The 22,484-nt window shown below is 58.4% G+C and overlaps 13 protein-coding genes and 1 non-coding gene across 14 annotated transcripts; 7 read left to right on the top strand and 7 right to left on the bottom strand.

The window, feature by feature from the left end:
• Nucleotides 1–40: 40 nt before the first annotated feature.
• Nucleotides 41–1,027, bottom strand: RPN8 (proteasome regulatory particle subunit; the record flags this gene model as incomplete). Its single annotated transcript, XM_056206439.1, has 2 exons — nt 41–979; nt 1,007–1,027. 2 exons carry the CDS (start codon nt 1,025–1,027, stop codon nt 41–43), a joined length of 960 nt encoding a protein of 319 aa, XP_056062414.1.
• Nucleotides 1,028–1,114: 87 nt separating this feature from the next.
• MVES1_001597 (uncharacterized protein) lies at nt 1,115–2,986 on the top strand (the record flags this gene model as incomplete). Its single annotated transcript, XM_056206438.1, has 1 exon — nt 1,115–2,986. The coding sequence occupies one exon, from the start codon at nt 1,115–1,117 to the stop codon at nt 2,984–2,986; it is 1,872 nt and encodes a 623-aa protein (XP_056062413.1).
• Nucleotides 2,987–3,034: 48 nt separating this feature from the next.
• On the bottom strand, nt 3,035–3,901 carry PNO1 (pre-rRNA-processing protein pno1; the record flags this gene model as incomplete). Its single annotated transcript, XM_056206437.1, has 1 exon — nt 3,035–3,901. The coding sequence occupies one exon, from the start codon at nt 3,899–3,901 to the stop codon at nt 3,035–3,037; it is 867 nt and encodes a 288-aa protein (XP_056062412.1).
• A 217-nt stretch (nt 3,902–4,118) lies between these two features.
• YOP1 (ER membrane protein DP1/Yop1) lies at nt 4,119–4,845 on the bottom strand (the record flags this gene model as incomplete). Its single annotated transcript, XM_056206436.1, has 5 exons — nt 4,119–4,470; nt 4,518–4,534; nt 4,572–4,664; nt 4,700–4,711; nt 4,792–4,845. 5 exons carry the CDS (start codon nt 4,843–4,845, stop codon nt 4,119–4,121), a joined length of 528 nt encoding a protein of 175 aa, XP_056062411.1.
• A 185-nt stretch (nt 4,846–5,030) lies between these two features.
• mge1 (GrpE, mitochondrial) lies at nt 5,031–5,741 on the top strand (the record flags this gene model as incomplete). The annotated part of the gene is made up of 2 exons (XM_056206435.1): nt 5,031–5,255; nt 5,286–5,741. The coding sequence occupies 2 exons, from the start codon at nt 5,031–5,033 to the stop codon at nt 5,739–5,741; spliced, it is 681 nt and encodes a 226-aa protein (XP_056062410.1).
• Nucleotides 5,742–6,185: 444 nt separating this feature from the next.
• PAB1 (Protein phosphatase PP2A regulatory subunit B) lies at nt 6,186–8,165 on the top strand (the record flags this gene model as incomplete). The annotated part of the gene is made up of 1 exon (XM_056206434.1): nt 6,186–8,165. The coding sequence occupies one exon, from the start codon at nt 6,186–6,188 to the stop codon at nt 8,163–8,165; it is 1,980 nt and encodes a 659-aa protein (XP_056062409.1).
• A 74-nt stretch (nt 8,166–8,239) lies between these two features.
• Nucleotides 8,240–10,684, bottom strand: MVES1_001592 (uncharacterized protein; the record flags this gene model as incomplete). The annotated part of the gene is made up of 1 exon (XM_056206433.1): nt 8,240–10,684. The coding sequence occupies one exon, from the start codon at nt 10,682–10,684 to the stop codon at nt 8,240–8,242; it is 2,445 nt and encodes an 814-aa protein (XP_056062408.1).
• A 64-nt stretch (nt 10,685–10,748) lies between these two features.
• On the top strand, nt 10,749–12,548 carry KEX1 (carboxypeptidase D; the record flags this gene model as incomplete). The annotated part of the gene is made up of 1 exon (XM_056206432.1): nt 10,749–12,548. The coding sequence occupies one exon, from the start codon at nt 10,749–10,751 to the stop codon at nt 12,546–12,548; it is 1,800 nt and encodes a 599-aa protein (XP_056062407.1).
• A 149-nt stretch (nt 12,549–12,697) lies between these two features.
• On the bottom strand, nt 12,698–15,076 carry MVES1_001590 (uncharacterized protein; the record flags this gene model as incomplete). Its single annotated transcript, XM_056206431.1, has 1 exon — nt 12,698–15,076. One exon carries the CDS (start codon nt 15,074–15,076, stop codon nt 12,698–12,700), a length of 2,379 nt encoding a protein of 792 aa, XP_056062406.1.
• A 140-nt stretch (nt 15,077–15,216) lies between these two features.
• MVES1_001589 (uncharacterized protein) lies at nt 15,217–16,041 on the top strand (the record flags this gene model as incomplete). The annotated part of the gene is made up of 1 exon (XM_056206430.1): nt 15,217–16,041. The coding sequence occupies one exon, from the start codon at nt 15,217–15,219 to the stop codon at nt 16,039–16,041; it is 825 nt and encodes a 274-aa protein (XP_056062405.1).
• A 34-nt stretch (nt 16,042–16,075) lies between these two features.
• Nucleotides 16,076–19,786, bottom strand: MVES1_001588 (DNA-directed RNA polymerase; the record flags this gene model as incomplete). Its single annotated transcript, XM_056206429.1, has 1 exon — nt 16,076–19,786. The coding sequence occupies one exon, from the start codon at nt 19,784–19,786 to the stop codon at nt 16,076–16,078; it is 3,711 nt and encodes a 1,236-aa protein (XP_056062404.1).
• Nucleotides 19,787–20,276: 490 nt separating this feature from the next.
• On the top strand, nt 20,277–20,370 carry MVES1_001587. Its single transcript has one exon. It is a non-coding gene; the product is annotated as a tRNA-Arg (tRNA).
• A 109-nt stretch (nt 20,371–20,479) lies between these two features.
• On the bottom strand, nt 20,480–21,903 carry hrf1 (Protein transport protein yif1; the record flags this gene model as incomplete). The annotated part of the gene is made up of 2 exons (XM_056206428.1): nt 20,480–20,946; nt 20,979–21,903. 2 exons carry the CDS (start codon nt 21,901–21,903, stop codon nt 20,480–20,482), a joined length of 1,392 nt encoding a protein of 463 aa, XP_056062403.1.
• A 91-nt stretch (nt 21,904–21,994) lies between these two features.
• Nucleotides 21,995–22,426, top strand: TIF11 (Translation initiation factor 1A; the record flags this gene model as incomplete). The annotated part of the gene is made up of 1 exon (XM_056206427.1): nt 21,995–22,426. The coding sequence occupies one exon, from the start codon at nt 21,995–21,997 to the stop codon at nt 22,424–22,426; it is 432 nt and encodes a 143-aa protein (XP_056062402.1).
• Nucleotides 22,427–22,484: the final 58 nt, after the last annotated feature.

Raw genomic sequence — 22,484 nt, 5'->3', positions numbered from 1 at the left:
ACGCTGAGGTAAGCAGCGTCCGTGCATTGCTACGGCATGGTTACGCTATCGACAATCCCTTCTTCTCTTCCTTTGCCGCGCTTTGCGCCGGATGCTCGCCACGCGCCATCTCCAAGCGGTTATTAACCAGTGCATGAAGCGCAAGCACGGCACGGATCAAACTGCTAAGGTATACAATAAGCAGGCGGTCGTTATTCGCCACGCGGAAACTGCGCACCACTTCTGGCTTCTCCAGATCCGGCAAAAAGTTGAAGATGTTCTGCAGCTCATACAGAATCTCGTGGTTCACCGGCAACTCCCCACGCACAACAGCCTCGAGGTACTCACGGATCTCGAGCAGGCGCTTATGCAGTCCGCGCAGCGACCCAAGCTGTGCCGAGATGCGCGCAGAGAGCGAGCCCACCGCGGTCGTATCGTGGATATCACGCAGCAAATGCTCGACTCCAACCTCTTCCGACTCTTCCGCCTCGATCGTCGTCGGGACGTGTATAAACGTCTTTTGCGTTGCGGTGCCGTCATCCTTGATCTCTTCCACGGCCATATACGCATCGGTTGGCGTCCCAACATCCTGCTGCCGCGGATCGATGATCACCATCACCGGCCGCGGTGTGAATCGCTTCATCAGCTCATTGATCTCCAAATCCGAAGAGTGCAGCTTTGGGCCTGTGTGGTACCACCCAACCATCTTCTCGCGTGCTACGGTGAGCGAAAGCGCAAACGTACCATTCACTTTTTTGAACATTTCCATCATGCTCTCAATATAATCGTGGTCCAGAAACCATGTCTTTCCATCCCGCTCGTCCTCCTCAAATGGGACCGCAAAGCTGTTCGCCACATTGATCGTCTTGCCACGGTCCTGGCCAAGCAGCACACCCACCACGCGTTTCCGCGCTCCTGCCGCTACACGCGATGCATGATCCGTGACGGACAGGAGAACCAATGGATGCACAATCACAGTCGTGCCTGCCAGCGCACTGGTCTATTGTGAGCAGTCGTGCAAACCTACCTCTTCTGACGTCGTCGGCATGGTGGAGCGCTCGCCGCCTGCGACGCGAACCCGATCACAAATCACGTGACAAATCACGCGCCTTGGCGCGCTGGCTTGCCTGTTGGCATGCGTGCAGCGCCGTGCGCAACGGATGCGCCGGTGGCGCTGACGACACGCGCAGTCCTTGCGCTTGTTGGGCGCGTAACAGATGGCGAGACAAGCGTGGCAGACAAGCAGGCAGCGCTCACGACGCTGCTCGACGCATATACCCACTTTACGATGCACAAAAGTGCACGCGCGGTCCTGGAACGTGCATACGGCGCTCTGTTTTCGTGCTTAGACGAGTCGGCCATCCAAGAAGCGCTGTGCATTTTGCTTTGCTGCCTCACGCGGCGCGGGCATGTGCGTGCGTTCCGCATCCGCAAAGTGCGGACGCTGTATGCCGGTTCGGCGCGCGATCCTGGTTTGTATGCATTGCTCGATACGTACGCAACGTACTACCCTGCCTTGCTGCTTCCTGTAGAGCAGCCGGCATCTCATACGCAGCGTGAGCGCCAGAGCCACGCGTCGGCGACGTTTGCGCTTTGCTTGCGGCACTGGGCACGCAGCCTGGCGCAGCTCGTCTTGCCAGACATTGTCCCAGGGCTTTGCATCCATGCGGGCGATGCTACTCAGTCGCGCGTTCCGCGGCTGCTGTATCTTGCATTGCTTCTGGGTGTAGGAATGCCGCACCACGAAGCACCACAGCGCGACGCAGTGGACCAAGACATTGGCGCGCGGATTGCAACGTCCTTGGGCCGCGTCATGGCCGTGAACCATGTCTACCAGATTCGACAGCAAAAACGCGTCAATGCACGGCTCGAGGACGATGTGAAGCTAGGGCCCGGACAGATACCCTGCTTTGACCCGATCGCCAGCGCCGTGCTGGACCAAGTATACCTGCGATGCGCCGCCATAAACAATGTCCCGCCCACCCTCTTTACCTTCCTCGCGCATGTAGTGCAGTCGATGGGCGCTGATGCGGTGGAGCGCTTGCGCGACGGACAGATTGCGGAGTGGGAGCGTGTGTGGTATCCTACCGTCGTCGCAATCGCGCGGCTTTTTTCGCGCTTGCACCCGGCGCCATGGGACGAATTGGTCGGGACGCTAGTGCGGCCCTTGTGCCATTTGGCCACCATGGACGGCGTATCGGATTTAATGTCTGCCACCGTCGTCCAAGGCCTCGTGCGTTTACTCGAGCATTGGTCATGCACCGCACCGCACGCACAGGACCGCATTTGTGCACTGCGCCAGTGGCTGCTCGAGCTCGAAGAGGCAGTGCTCATGGACGGAGACCCACCGCTTCCTATATACCACGCTGCACTCGACCTGCACCTCGCTCTCGCACGCACAGGATGCAAAGAGGGCACGCACGCCTTTTATCCGTTTCCCTTTTTCCTCCTTGCGATGCCGTCGGCTATGGCTGGTTCTGTAGCGACACTCGCACGTCTCTGCCAGATTGTGCTTCTTTTGCGCACTGCCGTGATGCAGACGGCGCATGCGCTCGATGTCGACGCGGTCAACGCCATGCTTCTCGCACTGGTCGATATGCTGTGGAGCGGCAGGGCCTACGGTGCCATCATGCAGCACGGCCTACGGATCGACGGCCAGATTGCACTGGATTACGGCACGGCACAGGCGCTCAAACAGGCGGCGGATGCGTGCCGCATTGTACCTTTTGTTCTCGTCGCGTCTTTGTCGCACAGCGCTTTGCTCGCGCCGCTGTTTGAGCAATTTTGCAATACGCGCCTGCTTCCTCCGGCGCAGCAGAGACCGTTTTTGCGTGGGCCTATCACACCATCTGCACTTCGCCCTGCGCGAGCGTTTGGTCTTCCTGCAAACCTGCCCTACGCCGAGATCCGCGTGCAGTTCCTTGCATGGCTCGCTGAGCGCCACGCACCTGAATTTTCGCAGCTCTTGCAAGCGACAGTACCTTCCTTGCAAGCACGTCCACAGTAATTTCACGCCTATCATGCCATACTCTACAGAGAATAAAATAAAATCCACTCATGCACGCTGTCGCATCCGCGAACTAATCGTGCGAAGCTTTGCGTATACTTTTCCAGGCGGACTGCCCATGATGAGCGACACAACAGCGTCTTTTGCGATGCGGATGTTTTGCACCGCACCGAGTACGTGGATTTTGGTATCTGCGACCACGATACGTGTTCGGCTTGCATTTTCGATTGCGAATCTCGTACGGCCGTCTTTGCCTGCGATACGCCCAATGGCACGGCTCAGATGGTCGCCATGGAGTGTCTTGACGTCCTTAATTTCGAACGAGTCTACGTACAAGTCGTCCAGACGGAGCAATGCAAGTGCATCGTCCGCTTCGAAACCAAGCGCAAACGCTTTGACAAAGTCACTTGCTTTTTGCAGGACGCCGGAGTCGTCGGTGTGTTTCGAGGTCTTGATCTCGACACACCGTGTGCGTGGGTTCATACGCACAAGCAAATTTGCTTGCTCCACAAGCGGCGTGTAAATCTTGGGCCACGAACGCTTCAATGGGCTCATGCGGTGCGGGGGGATGGCAATCTTGCGCGTTTGCGATTTCTGCACGGACTGTGCGGCTGCTGCAGAGACGGGCGCAAAGTGCAGGCCATCGTCTAATGCGGCAGGGGCGACTACCGGAGCATCTGCTTGTTCAGCAACGTCCGTCTCGATCATCAGCGCGTCGTCGTCGCCGGTGGTATCGTGCTCGGCTTCCAGTAGCATTTCCTCGTCAAATGCGTCGTCATCAGAACCTTCTTCTTCTCCGAGTGGTCTCCTCGTAGGAGGCGATGGATTTGCTACCACCTCTTCATCGCCACCCCTGCTACCTGCCTTGCTCTTCTTTGGTGCACGCGCTTGTGCTTTCGGCAGCTGTTTTCCCATCGTGGTGCACGTTCCCAAAAACCGCTCCGCCACGAAAAAAAAAGCTACAATGTTTACTAAACATTCCGCGTGTGTTGGACGCGGACGGCGCGGAAGGACGTGAAAAGAGGGAGCCATTCGCACGCAAACTGGAAAGCAATACGACTAGGCAGTGACTACGGCGTTACAAGTATGACGTCGAAAACCGCATCATATGACTATCCTGAGCAACTCAAAATTACTGCGTGTGCAGGCCGGAAGAAGCGCTCGTAGCCATCGTAGGGGGGCCCTTGGGGCCGCCACCAGCGAGAGACAAAAACACGGGGCGCATCAGCTTGTGGTACACGAGCTTGGCACCCCGGGTCTGCGGAAGCACAAGCCAGACAATGGCAAGGGTCTTGAACGTGTAGTAGAAGGGGAACCAGTACAGGATCACGTTCACGAAGGACTCGATGAACGTGAAGAAGCCAAACACGACCCAGTAGGTAAGCCACTGCACATCGTCCTGCGGCTGCGGGGTCTCAAGGGCGGCCATGGAGAAGTACGCCGGAATGACAAAACCAATAAAGTTGGTAAGGAAACCGGCGCAGCTAAAACGTTAGTTTACGTGCTCCCGCATGGCGGATGCAATACATACATGTTGAAAAAGATGAGCTGCGGCGTCAGTACACAAAAAAAAGCAAATACATACAATGGTGAAGACAACAAAGAGACCCACGGCGATGTACGACTTCGGCACAGGGAGATGCCTGTCGAAGCGGTTCAGCGAGGGGTACTTGGACAGCTGTACCGTTAGCCATGCATTGTAGCAGTACGTACCTCATTGTCAAGCTGGAATAAGCATGGCGTAAACACGCCCCCACATGTCAGTAACTGACCCAAACCACGCCTATCTCGCGGCGCACACGTACCTGGGAGAGAAAAGAGTCAAATTTCTGGTGGATCACTTGAGCTTGGGATGCCATGATTGAAGGACCTTTGCTAGTGTTGTGGTAGGAGGAGCGCTTGATCGGGTACCAGGTTTTGCTTTTGCCTCCCCGGCCGACGCTATGCAGAACACCTCGTTAGGCAGTGCCGCCAACAGCCACACATGCTTAGTCAGCATGTGGCGATAGCGTCGGAAGTTGCATCGTGCGCTGGTCGTGCCATCATGTCTGTCTTGCGTGCATCGAGGAACATTGTTTTTGGTGTATTTACACGCCCCATTGCGGCTCCTAGTACGATTGCCACTACGCGCATCGCTATGAACGCCCGTCACTATTCCGACAAGGGCGCCGAGGAGGCGAAGCCCGAGGAGGAGAAGCCTGCGGAAGAAGACACGAACGGCGTCGATGCACAGCTGAAGGAGAAAGACGACCGGATCAAACAACTTTCTGTATGTGTCATTGTATGTGCTAACAACTAGGACCAACTCCTGTATACCAAGGCTGAGATGCAGAATATTCAGCGCCGCGCCGCGGAAGAAAAGTCTGCTGCTACACAGTTCTCGATCGCAAAGTTGGCCAAAGACCTTACCGGATCGATTGATGTGCTGGATCTTGCACTCGGGTCGATTCCAGAGCCGTACCGCTGCCCTGGTAAGGAAGGCGACACGGGCGACTCGCTTAAAGTGCTCCACGAATTCTACGACGGCGTGAGCCTTACGCGCAAGAGCATCCTTGATATGCTCCGCTCGCACGGCATCGAGCAGTTCAACCCGGTCGGCGATGATTTTGATCCGAAGTTGCACGATGCTCTGTTCCAAGCACCGATCCCTGATAAGAAGGCAGGTTCCGTATTTGAATGCAGTCAGGTCGGCTACATGATCAAGGACCGTCTTCTGCGCCCTGCGCAGGTCGGTGTCGTGCAAGAAAGTTCGTAATGTCGTATAGGACCCAAAAGAATACAAATGTGCGACGTTGCGCGCCGCGCACAAAACTAAAAATCGGAACAATGCATAGATGTACGGCCGCTGCCCTACGTGCTCAAAAAAAAAAAAAAAAAAAAAAAAGCAGCCGCCTTTACGCACACGCCCTCGCACCATGGCAGCTACGCGCCGCGCCAAGACAAGCTGGGCGTCACACACGTGATAGCGTGATTTTCATCACGTGGCGCCATGCGAGTGTCAGGAAAAAAGAAAAAAGAAAAATCGCGTGGGGCAGGCGCGCTGGAATGGGTTGGAATGTGGCTGAGACTGAGCAAGTTGCTTCTTCACCAAGAAAACGCGTACCAACCCGTATAGCTCGTCCTTGCACCGGCTATCGCTGTTTTTTGAAAAACCCCAAAAAAAAAAGAAACTCAGTCCTACTAACGTACTTGGCCAGCTATGTCTTCTGAAGTTGCATCTTCGCAGCCCGCCGCTGCTACTGCCAACCCACCCGTGCAGCCTGCTGCCGAGGCTACTCCCGCCCCTGCGGAGGCAAAGGGCAAGGAGCAGACGGAGAAGCCCACGGGCGAGGAGCAGCCCAAGTCGGAGACGACCACGGAGGAGAAGCCCAAGGCCAACAACCAGTCGCAGGCCAACACGTCGCTGTACGTCGGCGAGCTGGATGGAAATGTGAACGAGGCGATCCTCTTTGAGATTTTCAACATGGTTGGCCCTGTAAGCAGCATTCGTGTGTGCCGTGACGCCGTGACCCGTCGCTCCCTTGGCTACGCGTACGTCAACTTTTTGAACGCGGCCGACAGTGAGCGTGCGCTGGAGCAGCTGAACTACTCGCCGATCCGTGGCCGTCCCTGCCGCATCATGTGGTCTCAGCGCGACCCCGGCCTCCGTCGTGCGGGTCAGGGCAACATTTTCATCAAGAACCTGGACGAGGCGATCGACAACAAGGCGCTGCACGACACGTTTGCCACCTTTGGCAACATTCTCTCGTGCAAGGTCGCCGCCAACGATACTGGTAGTCTCGGCTATGGATTTGTCCACTACGAATCCAAGGAGTCTGCCGATGCTGCTATCCAGCACGTCAACGGCATGCTCCTGAACGACAAAAAGGTGTATGTCGGCTACCATATCTCGAAGAAAGACCGCCAGGCCAAGATTGATGAGGCGCGTGCCCAGTTCACCAATGTCTACGTGAAGAACGTGGACCTTGGCGTGACGCAGGATGAGTTTGCAAAGCTCTTTGAAAAGTACGGCAGCATTACCTCCGCCGTGCTCTCTGTTGACGAGGATGGCAAGAGCCGTGGCTTTGGCTTTGTTAACTTTGCCGAGCACGAACAGGCTGCCAAGGCCGTCGATGAGCTCAACGACACCGACTTCCACGGCCAGAGGCTCTTCCTCGGCCGCGCGCAGAAGAAGGCCGAGCGCGAAGAGGAGCTGCGCCGCTCGTACGAGGTGGCCAAGAACGAAAAGATGGCCAAGTACCAAGGCGTGAATCTCTACGTGAAAAACTTGCCGGAAGACTATGACGACGAGCGTCTCCAGGAAGAGTTCATGCCCCACGGCACTGTCACTTCGGCCAAGGTCATGCGCACCTCGACCGGTGCGTCGCGTGGCTTTGGCTTTGTGTGCTACTCGGCACCCGAGGAGGCAAACAAAGCCGTTGCGGATATGAACGGCAAGATGCTAGAGAACCGCCCGCTGTACGTCGCGCTTGCACAGCGCAAGGATGTGCGGCAGCAGCAGCTCGCTGCGCAGATGATGCAGCACAACCAGCTCCGCCTCCAGCAGCAGCAGGCTGCTGCTGCCGCGGCCGCTGCACAAATGTACCCTGGTGCTCCGGGCATGTACTATCCGCAGCCCCCAGGCGCCGTCCCGGGTCAGTTTGGCCAGGGCGGTATGGTCCGCCCGGGCTACGCTCCGGGCATGATGCCGCAAGGCATGCCACCAAGCGGCCCCTACCCCCAGGGCCAGTTCCCCAACGGCGGTGTCTTTCCCCAAGGGTTCCGTCCCCCGCGCCCTCCCCGCGGCGCTGCCGGCCCTGGCGCGCCAGCCGGCGGTTCTGGTGCGCCTGCCGCACAGCGTGGCGCACAGCGTGGCGGAGCCAACGTTGGTAATGCGCCGCGTGCTGCAGCGCCTGCTGGCGCCGCGCCGAGCGCACAACCCGAGCAGCTTACCGCTGCTGCGCTAGCCAATGCCTCGCCCGAAGAGCAGAAGCAGATGCTCGGCGAGGCAATCTACCCCAAAATTGCGGCTTCCCAGCCCGACCTTGCTGGTAAGCTTACCGGCATGATTCTCGAGCTTCCTGTCGGCGAGCTGCTGCACCTGATTGAGGACGACGAGGCGCTCACTGGCAAGGTCGACGAGGCGCTCAATGTCCTGCGCGAGTATGAGAGCCGCGAGGAGGCAGAGGGCAGTGCATAGACAGGCTTTGTATAGTAGCATTCTGCTCTCGCTAGGATGCTCTCCAACGAATCTATATTTTTTTCTGGACTAGACTAGCGTACCCAGTTGAGCAGCCCGCCGGCTGTTTCGCGCACTTGCGCATTGGCGTGCACACGACGCAGTGCGAGCAGTTCCCACGCCGGTTCGCCGCTGGACAAGACTCGCGCGCTCTCCGGAATTGTGGCGAGCGGGTCGTACTGTCCATTGCGTACCGACTCGCGGTTATCGAGGAGAGTCTCGAAGCGCGCGTCGACGATGGCCGTGCGTGTGAGGATGGTGTGCGCGAGCTGCAAGGCGCGCAGTGCACTTCCTGTAGGCCACTGCAGTGCAGCTGTGAAGAGCCGCTTGAGGATCGCTGCGTTCCGGTCGACAGACGTGTACACACTCTGCCGCGGCGCCTTGATCAAACCAATATCCATGGCGTGAAAGAGGAGCTGTGCCTCGCTCCAGCGGCGCAGTCCAGCGACGCGCGATCGCTGCTTGGGCGCTGCTGGGCCAGGCGCAAGCGCGGCTTCCTCTTCAAAGCACGTACTCATACTCAGCGGGAGCAAGAGGCGATAGAGGGCGATGGAGAAGTCGGCGATATCGATCTGAAGCGCCTCGCCCTGTCCCGCCAGGAGCTCAAAGGCGCCAAGGATGATGTAGAGCACAGCGCGCATCCCAACATGCAGCGGCGCAGCGCGCAAATCGTCGGTATCTGACACAGGCGCCGCGTCGACCAAGACCAGCGCCTCGGCGAGTAATGCACGCAGCACTTGGATCAAGTCGTGGAAGAAGTCGATGCTGACGTGGTGTGCAAACAAGACAATCCCTTCGATGGCCGCGGCGAGCAGCTGCTGCGAAATAGCAGGCGTTTTGAGCAGGCGAAAGTAGAGCGCGAATACGAGCTTGAGCGTTTCGGACTGGTTGCGCGCACGCTCTTCGACGTCCACCGACGCCTCCGCCTCGTGCATTTCCGCCTCAATCTCGCGGATCTCCTTGTTGCGTTTCACTTGCTTCTTGTTCACATGCACGGCAGTGCCTTTGCGCACCGCTTTCGGGTCCGTCTTGCGGCTCGGCGCGCGTTTTTTGGCGACGCTTGCACTGCCCATCGGGCCCGAGCGGTGCGCTTTGCCGAGCTCGTCGCGGAGGCGCAGATGCGCGAGGATATCGAGCACATTGGCATGTACGGCAAACTTGCGCTCGCGAATCATGCGGTACAGCAGCATGACTGTCTCGAGCGAAACGTGGCCGTCGGTATCGTGTGCAAGAAGCGTTGCGAGCGCCGCATAACACTGCTCCGACACTGCGGTCCACGTGCGTTTGGAGAGGTGCGCGACGACGACGGCAAGGATGTTTTTACGAAAGTTGAAATGCGACGCGCGGGTGAGCAGCGTACAGAAACTCTTGAGCGCGACGGGGGAAAGCGGAGAAGCGTCTTTGATTTCTTTTTCGCAGGTTTCCAGGTACACGCGGTAGAGCTTGACCAGCGTCTGCTCAAAGTCGCGCCGCCGCGCCACATCCTGGCCGACCTTTTCTTTTTCTTCGAGCTCGCTGAGCGCACGGATGCGGTAGCCAGGGATGATGTCAATGTAGACGGCAAGCAGGGATAGGAGCGCTAGCTGGCGGATGAATGGATGGATGCGTGCGCGCCGCTTTTTCTCGGCGCCGGCGCCAGGTGGCGACGGAACGTATTTCTGTACAAAGACCATCAAGCGGCGCAGCAGGTTGATTCCATTTTCGGGGTCGCTGACAATCTGCGAAGCGAGACTTGCAATTTGGTCGCGCGCTGCGCTGAGCGCTGCTGCGCGCGTTTGGGCGTCGTTTGCTAATGCGCCGCACGCAAGATCAAAGGGAGCTTTGTGCCCGAATCGCGATGCATACGTGATGGTAGCGCCCGGGACGTATTCTTCCACAGGCGCTTCTTCCGGCTCGGAATCCTGCTCTTCTGAAAAGACGACGCGGCTTTCAGGGACATCGAGCTCGGATTCTAAGGCTGAGTCGGATGGGTCAACCAGCGCACCGTCCTCGTCGCGCACAGGTAGACGACGGCGCGCATTGCGCTCTCTTTCAGAGGCACGTACGCGCTCCTCTCGTTTGATGCGCTTCGCGGCGTGGCGCAGGTATGCATCCTCAAGGTCGCTCGCGCCGGGGGAGTCCTCGTCCAGGTCTTTGTCGCTCCCCTCGCTCAGGCCTTCCATATCTGTGCTTACATCGCTCGAATACGCACCGGCGTACCGCTGTGCATGGAGTGCATTCAGCTGCTCGCGCTGCTGCTTCTTCTCATGTGCAAGACGCTTGCGCTCCTTTGCCTGTGCGCCAGGCGTAGCCACGTCGGGCAATGTTGCATGCGACAAGAACTGCATCGCTTGCATCTCGCTATCCGAGTCACTCACCATATCCCGTGCATCCACCACACCCTCGCTATCCTCCTCCGCCACGCGCGCACGCTTTGCCGGCATGCGCTGTGCCTTTGCCGCGCGCTTGCCGCGCACCGCACGCTGGACTGCACGCGCCATGGAAAAAGACAAGGTGCATGCACGTGACTTGCGCCGTAGCGGCGTGCGGCCGCGGCGCTCCTGCATGACGAACGCTGTGCCGGCGGCGGCGCTGTTTGTGCCGACGCTGCCGACACTCCCTGCGGCAGCTGCAGGAAGAGAATTTGAAGTAAGCGCAGGGTACCTTGGCGCACGCGCTGCGCCCGACCGGGGCGGCCCGCCCCGCGATAATGCGCACCTGTACTTTATGCTGCACCGCGCAATTCACACGCCCACGCAGCGGAAGCTGATCGTGTGGATGAATGGCGGTCCAGGGTGCTCGAGCTTTGATGGTGCGATGATGGAGGTTGGCGCGTGGCGCTTCCGCGATTCGCAGCTTGTTTGGACACAGCGTGGCGGCGGCTGGAACGAGTTTGCCGACGTGCTGTACCTGGACCAGCCTGTCGGCACAGGCTACTCGTTTGTGGAGAACGATGCGTACGCATCCTCGTTTGAACAGGTCACGAAAGAGTTTGTGTTTGCAATGGAGCAATTTGTGGAAATATATCCCGAGTATGCATACGCAAGACACGGAGAACATGGCCCGGGCGGCGCGGTGGATGTGTACCTTGCCGGCGAGAGCTATGCCGGGCAGTTTATTCCGTACTTTGCGGATGCACTCCTGAAAGCCAAGTCGTCTTCGCCGTTTATGCTGCGTGGCATCGCTATCGGGAATGGTTACATGGATCCCGTATCGCAGTACGGCACAGAAGTCGAGACCATGGTCCAGCAAGGGATCTGGAAAGCCGGTGGCGCTGAAGTGCGGACAATGGAGCCGGTCGTTGCAGCATGCCGCGCTGCGATTGCCAAGGATGCTGTGCCGCGCATTGGATACCCCGTCTGCGACGATATTTTGTACCGGATCATGAACATCACCTCGCAGACGATCGATGGCCAGCAGTACTGCGTAAATACGTACGACTTGCGGCGCACCGATACGTTCCCGGCATGTGGACGCAACTGGCCGCGTGAGATGGCGCCTGTTACGTCCTACTTGCGCCGCGAAGACGTGCGAGAAAGCCTGCACATCGACCCGGTCAAGGCCGAGGCGTGGGTCGAGTGCAGTCCCAAAGTCAGCCGCACACTCGCGGCACACGCAGAAAAAGCGGCGAGCAGTGTGACACTGTTGCCGGGTCTGCTCGAGGCAGGACTCCCTGTGCTCATTTTTGCCGGGGACAAGGATCTTATTTGTAACGCACTTGGGCTCGAGCGCATGGTGCATGCTTTACGGATACATGACGAGCCTGTACTGAACCAGACGCATGCCCAGAGCTGGCGCATCAACGGGGACCTTGTGGGAACGTGGCAGAGTGCAAAGAATCTGACCTATGCAAAGATTGCCAATGCCTCCCACATGGTGGGCTACGATCGTCCGTTTGCCGCACACGATATGATGCTGCGGTTCATGCATGTAGACATGAATCTTCCCGCGAATGCTGCAGCGCTGAATACTAGCACCGTGGGTTTGGACGCGAGGGTGCTTGTGCCGGACTATGGCAAGACGCGCTTGGGTGTGCATCCAGCGGCGCGAGAAAATGTCTCTGTCGCGCAAGAAGCGGCGGCGGCGGCGCCGCCGCCGCCGCCGCCGCTGCCGACAGAGCATCTGGCCGCGTACGGCGACTGGGCAGGGAACGGGTTTGTTATTTTCCTGATTGCAATGGCCGTGCTCTTGTGCCTTGCACTGCGACGCAGGAGTCGGTCCATGACGCAGTCGTACCAGGCGGTGGGACAGCATGTCGTTGCTGGATTGCCGTCCTCAGAGCGCGCAACGGCACAAGAACATGCAGAAGAGAGTGTGGTGGAGATGGAGCCATTCATGCTCGGCGACGAAGACGATGTGAAATAGAGCAGTAGGGTGCGTAGGGACGGACTGCTGGATTGCACCGTGCAAAACACGCGCAAATGGCGTGCCAACACCACGGCCGCACACCAGCGCACGCCCCAACGCTGCACCAGCACACTTTTATCCCAACTACAGCGCAACAGCCTATCATGTTATACATCGAGTGTCTCGACCGAGTAGGGCGGCACAAGCAAACTCGCCTCATGCAAAGCAAGACGCTTCGACTTGCCCTCGGCCTTGCGCTTCCCCTTGCCTTCCTTGCTCTTCTCTGCATGCAGAAACGCATCAAGAGGGCCTTGGAGCCGCGCAATGGACTGCAGCTGCTGTGTATGCTGCGCCACTGCCTTGGTACACTCGGCAAGGAACGCATGCGTGGACGTCGACGCAAGGAGCTGCGGAAAGTAGGTATCTAGCAAATCCTCGGCAAACGACACCAGCGTTTCCAGCTCCGGCGCATGCACATCGCCCGAACTGTACTGGATCTGCGTGTGCGGCACTGTGCACATGCCATCTTTTTGCAATCCTAGCTGACGATCGAGCGGCCCGCTAAGCACAGCGTCCAGCCATCGTCGGACGATATCCAGCAAAATCAAGACGTGTTCATTGGACCGGATCTGCGTACGCAGTGCCATACGCAGCGCTGGCTTTGCAAACTTCGGCGGCGCAAGGATATGCTGGAGAACACGCGCAATGGTCGGCGCCGCAGGATCGTTTTGCTGTGCAAGCACATCGTGCAAGATCGTAATGGCGTGCATCTCGGCAAGGTCCGGGACATGGCGCAGCAAGAGGTAGAGGATGGACCAGTCGTTTGTCGCACGTACTCGCGCAAGCAACGAGTCGTGCTCTTTTGGCCCACGCATCATGGTCGAACTCACCGCGTTGCGCTCCAAAAGGTATCGCAGCGTATTCGGCGCCTCGAGCGTCGACTTTCCAGAGGAGGCATGCGGCAGCGCAATGGCAAGCAAGCGCGCGACAAATGCATTTTCCAGCACGGGCTTGGGCGTCTTGCGCGACGCTTTGACGTGCTCTGCACTGCGAAGCCGCGCGCTCTCTTCCTTGCGCCATGTGGGAAACGTGGCTTCCAACGTGCGCGCGCGTTCTTCCTCGGCCAACGACTCGAGCGTGCGCAAAAACGATGCGTGGCTCGGCTCCAGCACGGCATCTGTGCTAAACGTCGCATCCGGCGCAAGCCACGCCGACGTCTGCGCCGCGGTTCCGAGCGCATGGCGCAAAAGGCCGGTGGTGGGGACAGAGACGGGAAGGGCGAGGATGCTGCTGCGCATGGCATCGGTGCTCGTGCCCGAATCGACCTGGACAAGGACGTGGGAATCCGTGGCGGGCACTGCGGTTACACAAAGCTGGCCATGCTTTCCCGGCGTATTCCCAAGCGACCATTCCACGCGCGTAAGGATCGTGTCCAGATCCACGTCCCAAATCAGCGCCGCGGCGCGCTCCTTGGCGCTCTGCACATCGCCGCTCGGAACGGTGAGCAAGAGGAGGTGCGAGGGGGAGAGCAAAAGCGCACGCACGGCGCTCTTGGCAGCGCCGCGCAGCGCCGGGAGGGCGACCGTGTGCGGATCGAGCGCATCTAGTGCATTGTGCTCGAGCGACAAGTTCGCCGTGCACAGCTCGCCCGACTTGGACAGGGCACAGAGCGCGCCGCTGGGATGGACAGAACTGCTAATCACTTTGCTCGCAGGGACAGAAGGGAAAAGCGGCGCGCTGTCGTACGCACGGAGAAACGGTGCCTCGGCGTGCACGGCGAGCGCGCGCACTGAAAGCTGCGCATCCTTGGTTTGCGGCGCGCTGACAAGGAGCAGTGCACCGAGCATCGACGCAGCGTTTGGCGCGTGGTGCAGCAATGCTTTGGCAAACGGCGCGTCCAGCATTTGGGTATCGAGACGCATCCGCGGCAAAAAAGACCCTATCTCTGCAGTGTATTTGACAAGGCTTTGCGACGACAGTGGCTCAGCAAGGAGGACAACCGTGCCGTCGGCGCGCACAGCGAGCAGATCGCCGGAGCGGAGGGAAAAGAGCGCTTCAAGGGGCGCGCCAGCGACGCTATGCACGGCCTTTTCCGGGTCGAGCTCGGCGATGCGCTTTCCACGCATATCTAGTGACTCGGTGAGGACCCAGAGCACAGTGCCGCTCGCATCCTGCGCGCCGAGGTAGGTCGTGCGCACTAATTTCTTGTCGCCCGCAGCGTGCAATGCACGCTCCACGACCAGGGGCGGGCTGGTGATGTGGTCCGAAGGACGCAGTGTGTATGTGTGCATGGGCATCTGGGTATTCACGTCCATCAGCACGACCGCGACGCCTTGCTCAATGCTCGCCGCAAGGCCTCGTCGGCGCCGCACGCCCGAGGTGGCGCTTGCACGCACAACGTCGCCAATCGCGACGTAAGAGCGGCGCGCGTTTGTGCTGTGGCTTGTGCACAGCACAGTCGTCGATGTATTGCGTGGCAGGCTGTGCCCAGAGAGTTGGATCGGCGTCTGGACCAGCGGCGCTGCAGCTTCCATTTTTCTCGCCATGGCCGCGCAGCAAAACGCGCGCCGCTTTTTTTCTGTTCGGCCGACGACGGTCTGTGCGTGGTTGGGAATGGTCGTCTTGTGGCACGCTGTTGCGTCGGCCGAGGAAGGTTGTCTGCGTGTGTGGCAATTATTTGGTTACCATGCTGCGAGCACGCGCAGTGCGAAGTGCGGCGCTTGCGCGCCGCACCATGTTTGCGCCGGTGTACGGAGTAGCACGAACGTATATGATGCAGCCGCAGTCACCGCGTGTGGCGCCGGCGCGGCGCCTGCTGGCCGTGCTTGCGCCGCAGCGCCGCACTATGTTTATCCAGACGGAGTCGACCCCGAATGCCGACTCGCTCAAGTTCCTCCCGGGTTGCACGGTGATGGACAAAGGCACAGCTGAGTTTACAGACAAGCGCGAGTCGATGTCATCGCCGCTTGCCAAGAACCTGTTTGCTCTTGACGGCGTGACGGGCGTGTTTTACGGCCCCGACTTTGTCTCGGTGAACAAGGACGGGGACACGCCCTGGTCGACGATCAAGCCAGAGATCTATAGCAACATGATGGAGTTCTTCACCGCCGGGCATGCGCTGTTCCCCGACCCGAACTCGAGTATGGCCGCCTCGGACACCACCATTCTCGACACAGACTCCGAGGTTGTGGCGATGATCAAAGAGCTCTTGGATACACGCGTCCGCCCTGCTATCCAGGAGGATGGCGGTGATCTCGAGTATCGCGGATTTGGCGAAGACACAGATGGCATTGTGCGCGTAAAGCTCAAGGGCAGCTGCCGTGGCTGCGACTCGAGCACCGTGACACTCAAGGCGGGCATCGAGCGAATGCTGATGCACTACGTTCCAGAGGTCAAAGGAGTCGAGCAAGTGCTTGGCGAGGAGGAGACTGTTGCTCTCGACGAGCTCGCGAAACTCGAAGAGCGCCTTCAAAAGCACCGCGAGGAGCGCGATCGCGGATTTTCCCCTTAGCTCCCTGTAGTTTTGTACCACTATTTTTTCCATGCTACGGACCCACTGAGAAGCGCATGCGCAGACCCATTGCAGCAAGCTCCGCGACAAGGTACCGCAGCACGTACGGCACAGCAACTACATCCATATCGCCCACACGGCGCAGCAAATGCTTCTTGGGCAGACGCATTCGCTGCGCAGGTTGCGGCGCTTCCTCTGCCTGCGTTGCATTGCGGCATACGCGGCAGTACTCGCCGCGCGGCCCGAGCGGCGTGCGCGTGTTTTGCACACCTTCAATCGTCTGCACAGCGCCGAGGCCAGGCACAGCGATGCCTGCATGGTCATCGTAGCTCAGGGAAATCAAGCTGCCGCACGTGCGGCAGAGGTAGGCGGTGGAGTAGTCGGAGCAGTTGAGCAAACGGTCCTGCATAAGGAAGGATGTACCGTGCGCAAGCAATGCATCGCGCTCCATCTCGCCAAAACGGATGCCGCCGGCGCGCTTCCTGCCTTTGACGGGCTGCCGCGTCAAGGCATGCACAGGCCCAGTCGTGCGTACTTGGAACTTGTCGTTCACCATGTGGCGCAGACGCTGGTAGTACACGAGCCCAAGGTATATGTCGGCGCGCAGCTCTTGTCCTGTGATGCCCGAGTACATCGGCTCGTTGCCCATGTAGTTGTAGCCCGCAACTTTGAGCTGCTCGCCAAAGTATGCAACGGGCGTATCCTGCTCGTTAAAGCTCCACGGCGTCGCATCCTGCGCAATCCCATGCATGGCACCTGCCTTGCCTGCCATGCTCTCGATCAGCATGCCAATCGTCATGCGCGAAGGGAACGCGTGCGGGTTGATGATTACGTCGGGCTGCATGCCACTCTCGCTGAACGGCATATCGACCGACGGCCATTTCTGCGAGCACACACCTTTTTGGCCGTGGCGCGAAGAAAATTTGTCGCCAATGACTGGCGCACGCGGAATACGGAATGTGATTTGCACCTTTTGGCACTCACTGTCGCCGGCATCGCCGCCAATAATGCGGACGGTGTCGACGTAGCCTGCCTCGTCGCCTTTGTAGCGTTTCAGTGTAGTGCGCCCTGTTCCATCGTTGTAGCACGCGTAGAGTGGACTGCCTTTGGACATTTGCGCGCCGACAAACGGCAGTCCGTCCACATCAAGCTGCTCGCGCCGCGAGTCGTCGGCGCGGATATCGTCGCCGAACCCAAAGTGCACCTGCAGCGGGCCGCTCCGTGCGCCGCTCATGTCGCGCAAATTGATCACCTCGGACTTGTACACAGTGCCGTAGCCAAATCCGCGCTCGTGTGCAGACTTGTTGAGGATCATGGCGTCTTCCATATCATAGCCTGTGTAGCTAATCACGGCGACAATCGCGTTCGTGCCGTTGGGAAAGTCGTCCATGCCGTACGTTGCATGCATTGCTGGGCGCACAATCGGCGTTTGGCCGCACTGGAGACGGTACAGCTTGTTGTCGGTACGCCGCGCGACGGCGCCGCTGGGCGTGCCCATTGTCTGCTTGCCCATCTGGCACTGGTACATGTTACGCGGGCTCTGGTTAAAGTCGGAGAAAGGCGTCAAGTTTGCAATGACGCTCAGCACATTCGTCGGCGTGACTTCGACGTGCGACGAGATGCCTTTTGCAATCTCTTCTTCGCGGCAGGCAATGTCCAGGTAGACTTGCTCGAACGGTCCTACACTGTCCTCGCGCATATTGTACAGAAAACGGACGGGGCGCATCATTCGCGAGCGCGCGCCAAAGAGGTACAGGCCAGGATACTGCCCGCCGTGGCTGGTAGGCACGAATCCAATCTCCAGGTTCAGCGGAACGCCATGGCTCTCCTCCGTCTTCCAAATACGGAGCACCGTGGCCATCTGCTTTGCCAACGAGGGGCTTGCATACCCGATAATCGCACCGTCGAGCTGGACAACAACGTGCGTGCGCGCACTCATGTTCGGCGCCATCACTTCGGTCATGCCCAGCGATGTGAGGAGTGCAGGGATTCGCGAGACGTCAGCATCGCACGTGGTGATGCGGCACGTATGGGAAAAGTGGTTCAAGAGCCCGCAAGGGCTGCCGTCGGGCGTATGGACTGGACACAAGAAACCCCAGGCTTCGGGCAGCAGTTTGCGGACCGTGGTAGTCTTAAGCTCGGCGAAGAAGGCGCCACGGTGGACGCTGCGGAAGTGTGCAAGGTAGCGATAGAAATTCAGTTTCTCGGCCACAATGGTGAAGCCACCCACTTGCTGGAGATCAAGGCCGCTCGGCGAAGAAAGGTTGCCCGTCGCCAAAAAGGACGCGAGGCGCGCGCCGACATCGCCGTTCACTTTGGCCATGGTGCGCTGCAGGTAGCGCGCATCAAAAAAGTCGCACTCTTTCGCACGCATGCGCACATCGCGCACAATGGCACCTCGCACACCGACCAGGTACTCATCGAGGCGCTCGCGAATGATGGCGCCGTACAAGAAGCCAGGCATAAGCACTTCCTGGTGCTGCGGCGAGTCGGGATTGTCCGCCGTGCATTCGCCCGCAACGAATGCGTAGAGCTTGCGCAGCATAAAGACCAAAAGCCGGTATTTGTCACGCGGGAGCTCGAGGTGGGGAAGCACGACGCGGTTGATCAAATCCTCGCCGACCTGCGCGTTCGACCAGTCTTCCGGCGCACGCATCACCACGCGGAACTTGTCGCCCAGGTACTCGAGGCACTGCTCGCCCGTCCACAAACTGTAGCGCTTAAAGCCACGCAGGAGAAGCTCGATGCGGTCCGTCAAAAAGGTATTATCGATGTCGGCGCCTGCGATGGAGGAAAATATCTCCTTGTCTGTGGCGCTGATCAGCGCCTTGAGCACCATAGCAATGGGAATCATGTATTCTTGCTTGCGCCACGAGAATCGTAGCGTCACACCGCCGTTTTCCAAATAGTGCACCGAGTTGGTCACACTCGACAAGTCGTGCTTGCCCACACACCGGATCGACACAGCCTTGCTAGTGTACGAGGGGCCGCGGCGCGTGAAACTGGGGCGCTCCAGAGCCATTACATGGTTCGCCTTGTTCATAATCAGGAAACGCATCAGGCGCTCGTTTCCGTTAATGATAAAGTATCCGCCCATCTCGTTTGGCTCCTCGTGGCGCGCGACCAGCTCGCTCGACGCCATGCCACGCAGATTGCACCGATTTGAGCCGACCATGACAGGGACAAGGCCCATGTCCCGTATGTCGCTCTGCTCGGGGCCATTGTTCACACTCCACGTAACACGCGCGGTTAGACGACCGCGGTAGGACACCAGGCGATTCCTGCACTCGTCAGGAAAGACACGGCGGTCTGTCGCATCTTTGGCGCGGTCAGGTACAATGGGGCGGCTTAATGATACAGAGTCAATGCGCATTTCAAGGCGGTTGCCGAGATCGCCGTCGCCATGCCCGTCAAAAACCACACGCGACGGGAGGGTCATGAGGCTGCGCTCAAGAAGACCCGCAACCTCCATGCCGATGCTCGATGCGGCTTCAAGAGACGGATTTTCTGCCCACAGTGCATTGAAGCTCTCGACGTGTGGGCGTGTGATTTCGCGAAGCGCAGGAATGTCGAGACCTTTGGTCGTCGGATGCATGAACCGATGCTGCATCGCTAGCGTGTGGAAGGAGTATGGCGAATCCTGGGTATTCAAACTTGGATTTTTCTTAACATCTTTTACATACGTAGAGCTCGGCGGCGTGCCTGGGCCCGTTGATTCGTCCGACGAGGACGATCCATTCCGCATGGTGCGCCGTGCAGCAAGGCAAAGGAGGAGCGAGCCACCTAAAAAATTTTTTTCGGCCGACTGCGCCCGCACATGGCTAGGCACAGACCACCACCGTGTGATCAAGTGCGTGTATGTAAGTGTATGTGTAAGTGTATGAGTGTAAGTGTATTAGTGTGAGTGTGTTTGAGTGAGTGTGCTTGTGCTTGTGTGTGTGAGTGGGTGCGAATGTGTATTGTCGAGATGCCATTCGTGCATGTCACGCGCTTTTCTGGACAGTATTGCACAGTATGGCCAAGAACGGACCTGGTTGCAGCGTGCTAGTGCAAAAAGTACCTTGCCTCTCAACCAGGCATTGTGCGGAAATTTATTTGCACGCTCATGAATATACGCAATGCAGTGCACGCCCTGCAAACATCCATCGTGGCTGCTGCGCTGAACCAAGGGGGTTTGCTTTGTTTTGTTTGTGTTGCCTACTTCTATTATCTCATGCATCCCAATTCCAACAACTGGCCGGTTAGCACAATTGGTAGTGTGTCTGACTACGAAAGCCCGATAGGGCTGAGATCATCAGGAGGTTGCGGGTTCGAGCCCCGTGCTGGTCAATTTTTTATACCTTTTTATTTTGCGTCGTTTTGTCGACCACACTTGCTTGTTGCTAGCGCATTCATGCCAAATCAATTGTTTGAATAGGCTACCGAATCTATACCCCCTTCAGTACACACCAATGACAAGCAGCCAACCAAATATAATTTGAGACACAGCAATCGCAAACAGGAACTGAATGCGCGTGGAGCGCTGCAAGGGCGTGATGGTCGAGTTCGAAGGCGAAGATGGATCAGGAAGGATAACATAGCGCAACGACCGCAAGAGGAAAAATGCATTTGCGGCAAACACGTACAGGAATGTGAGCCAGTACAAAGTACGTCCCATTTGCAGCATGCCTACGGCGAGTACAAGCAGCGTACCGACAAACTTGTATCCCGCAAATGCAAGTAAATCAACAACCGTATGGTCCCCCTGAATATTGAGCAGATAGCAGCCCAACTTGACGATGATAAACTCAATCACGATAATGGCCAATGCACGAGACGCGGTGAACCCAAGTACTTCTGGATGGAATCGGCCACGTAAACCATAAATGATACACGACAAAATTGTGTAAGTGACAAACGCCATGCCTGTACGTCAGTCTCCATGTCAGTACACGTACAGGGTATATACATATCCGGACTGTTTACGTCCTCGCGCGGCGGACAGAACGAAACCGGTTCCTGCATCGAATTACGGCGCGGATCGGGCTGCAGCCTGTCCGGCGCGCCGTACGGCTGGGGTGTAGAGCTCGGCGACATGATCCCCGAACCACCATACCCACCTCCATACTGCAGCTTGCGCGACCATGGTTTGTGCCGCCAGGGAAACAAGATGATCCGCAGCTTGTGGAGGACGTAGGAGTTTGACACGTTAAAGTAGTGTTTCAACACGGGCATCGGAAGCAGTGCGTTCAAATTTTTCTGCATGTACTCCCCACCCACTTGCGCAACGTGCCGCCCAAACTGCATTCCCATCTGTGCGGTAGCGTCATTCATCATTCCACCGGCGCTAAAGCTCGGGATCGCAGAAGATTGTGTGTTTTGTGTGCCGTCGTAGTTCCACGTATCCTCGCCAGCATACGAGTCCGTCGGTGGAGGCATCGGGTACGGCACATTTGGGTACGCATTGGGCGTACTCGTGCCGTCGTACCATGCCGTCGCAGGCTGGTACACGCCTGGATTCGGCGCGGTGCTCGCGACAGAGCTGGTGCGGCTCATACCATATGGGTTGCTCAGCGACGAATTGGAGCGCTGCTGCGGCGCAGCATTGTATGCATCAGGCATTGGGGGGCCGGGTGAGCTGATCCGCTGGTACCCATGTTCGATCTTGTTTACCACAGGCGTGCCTCGCACAGGCTGACGCGACTGCACAGGCTGCACAGGCTGCGGTGGGCCGTACGGGTTCGATTCGTCGCGCGGGAACTGCGTCCCCAGCGGCGACTCTGTGCCCGTACGCTGTGGGTGTGTCGGTACGGGATGCTGCAGCGGCGGCGGTGAGCGTGGGTTGCGCATGGCACGCCCCGGCTTCGGCCCCTGTTGGTACATGGAGACTCGCTGCCGTGCGCGGCAACCACGCCCAGTACGAATCACGTGATTTTTCGTCAAAAGCGCTGCCGAGTTTTATAGCGTGACGACGATGCCGAAGGCCAAAGGCAAGGGCGGCAAGAACCGCAGGCGCGGAAAGAACGACGATTTTGATAAGCGCGAGCTCGTGTTCAAAGACGAGAGCCAGGAGTATGCCCAGGTAGTGCGCATGCTCGGCAATGGGCGACTCGAGGCGCTCGGTTTTGACGGCGAGAAGAGGCTCGCACATATCCGTGGCAAGCTGCGCAAAAAGGTGTGGATCAACAATGGCGACATCATTCTCCTATCTCTGCGCGAGTTTGAGGACGGCAAGGCGGATGTGATCCAGAAATACACGCCGGATGAGGCGCGTGCATTGAAGCAGTACGGCGAACTCCCCGATACGACCAAGATCAGCGAAGAGACGTTTGGCGAAGAGGAGGGCGGCGACGTCGAGTTCCAAGAGGCGAGCGACGAGTCAGACGAAGATTTGGACGACCTCTAACGTACTACCGAATACATGCAGCGGCGCTGTAGACCTGCACAAAAACGCATGCCATAGT

This window comes from Malassezia vespertilionis, chromosome 3 (assembly GCF_029542925.1).
Source record: "Malassezia vespertilionis chromosome 3, complete sequence".
Taxonomy (NCBI): domain Eukaryota; kingdom Fungi; phylum Basidiomycota; class Malasseziomycetes; order Malasseziales; family Malasseziaceae; genus Malassezia; species Malassezia vespertilionis.
The sequence above is the reverse complement of the archived record's forward strand: the minus strand, read 5'-3'. Positions and strand labels throughout refer to the sequence as shown.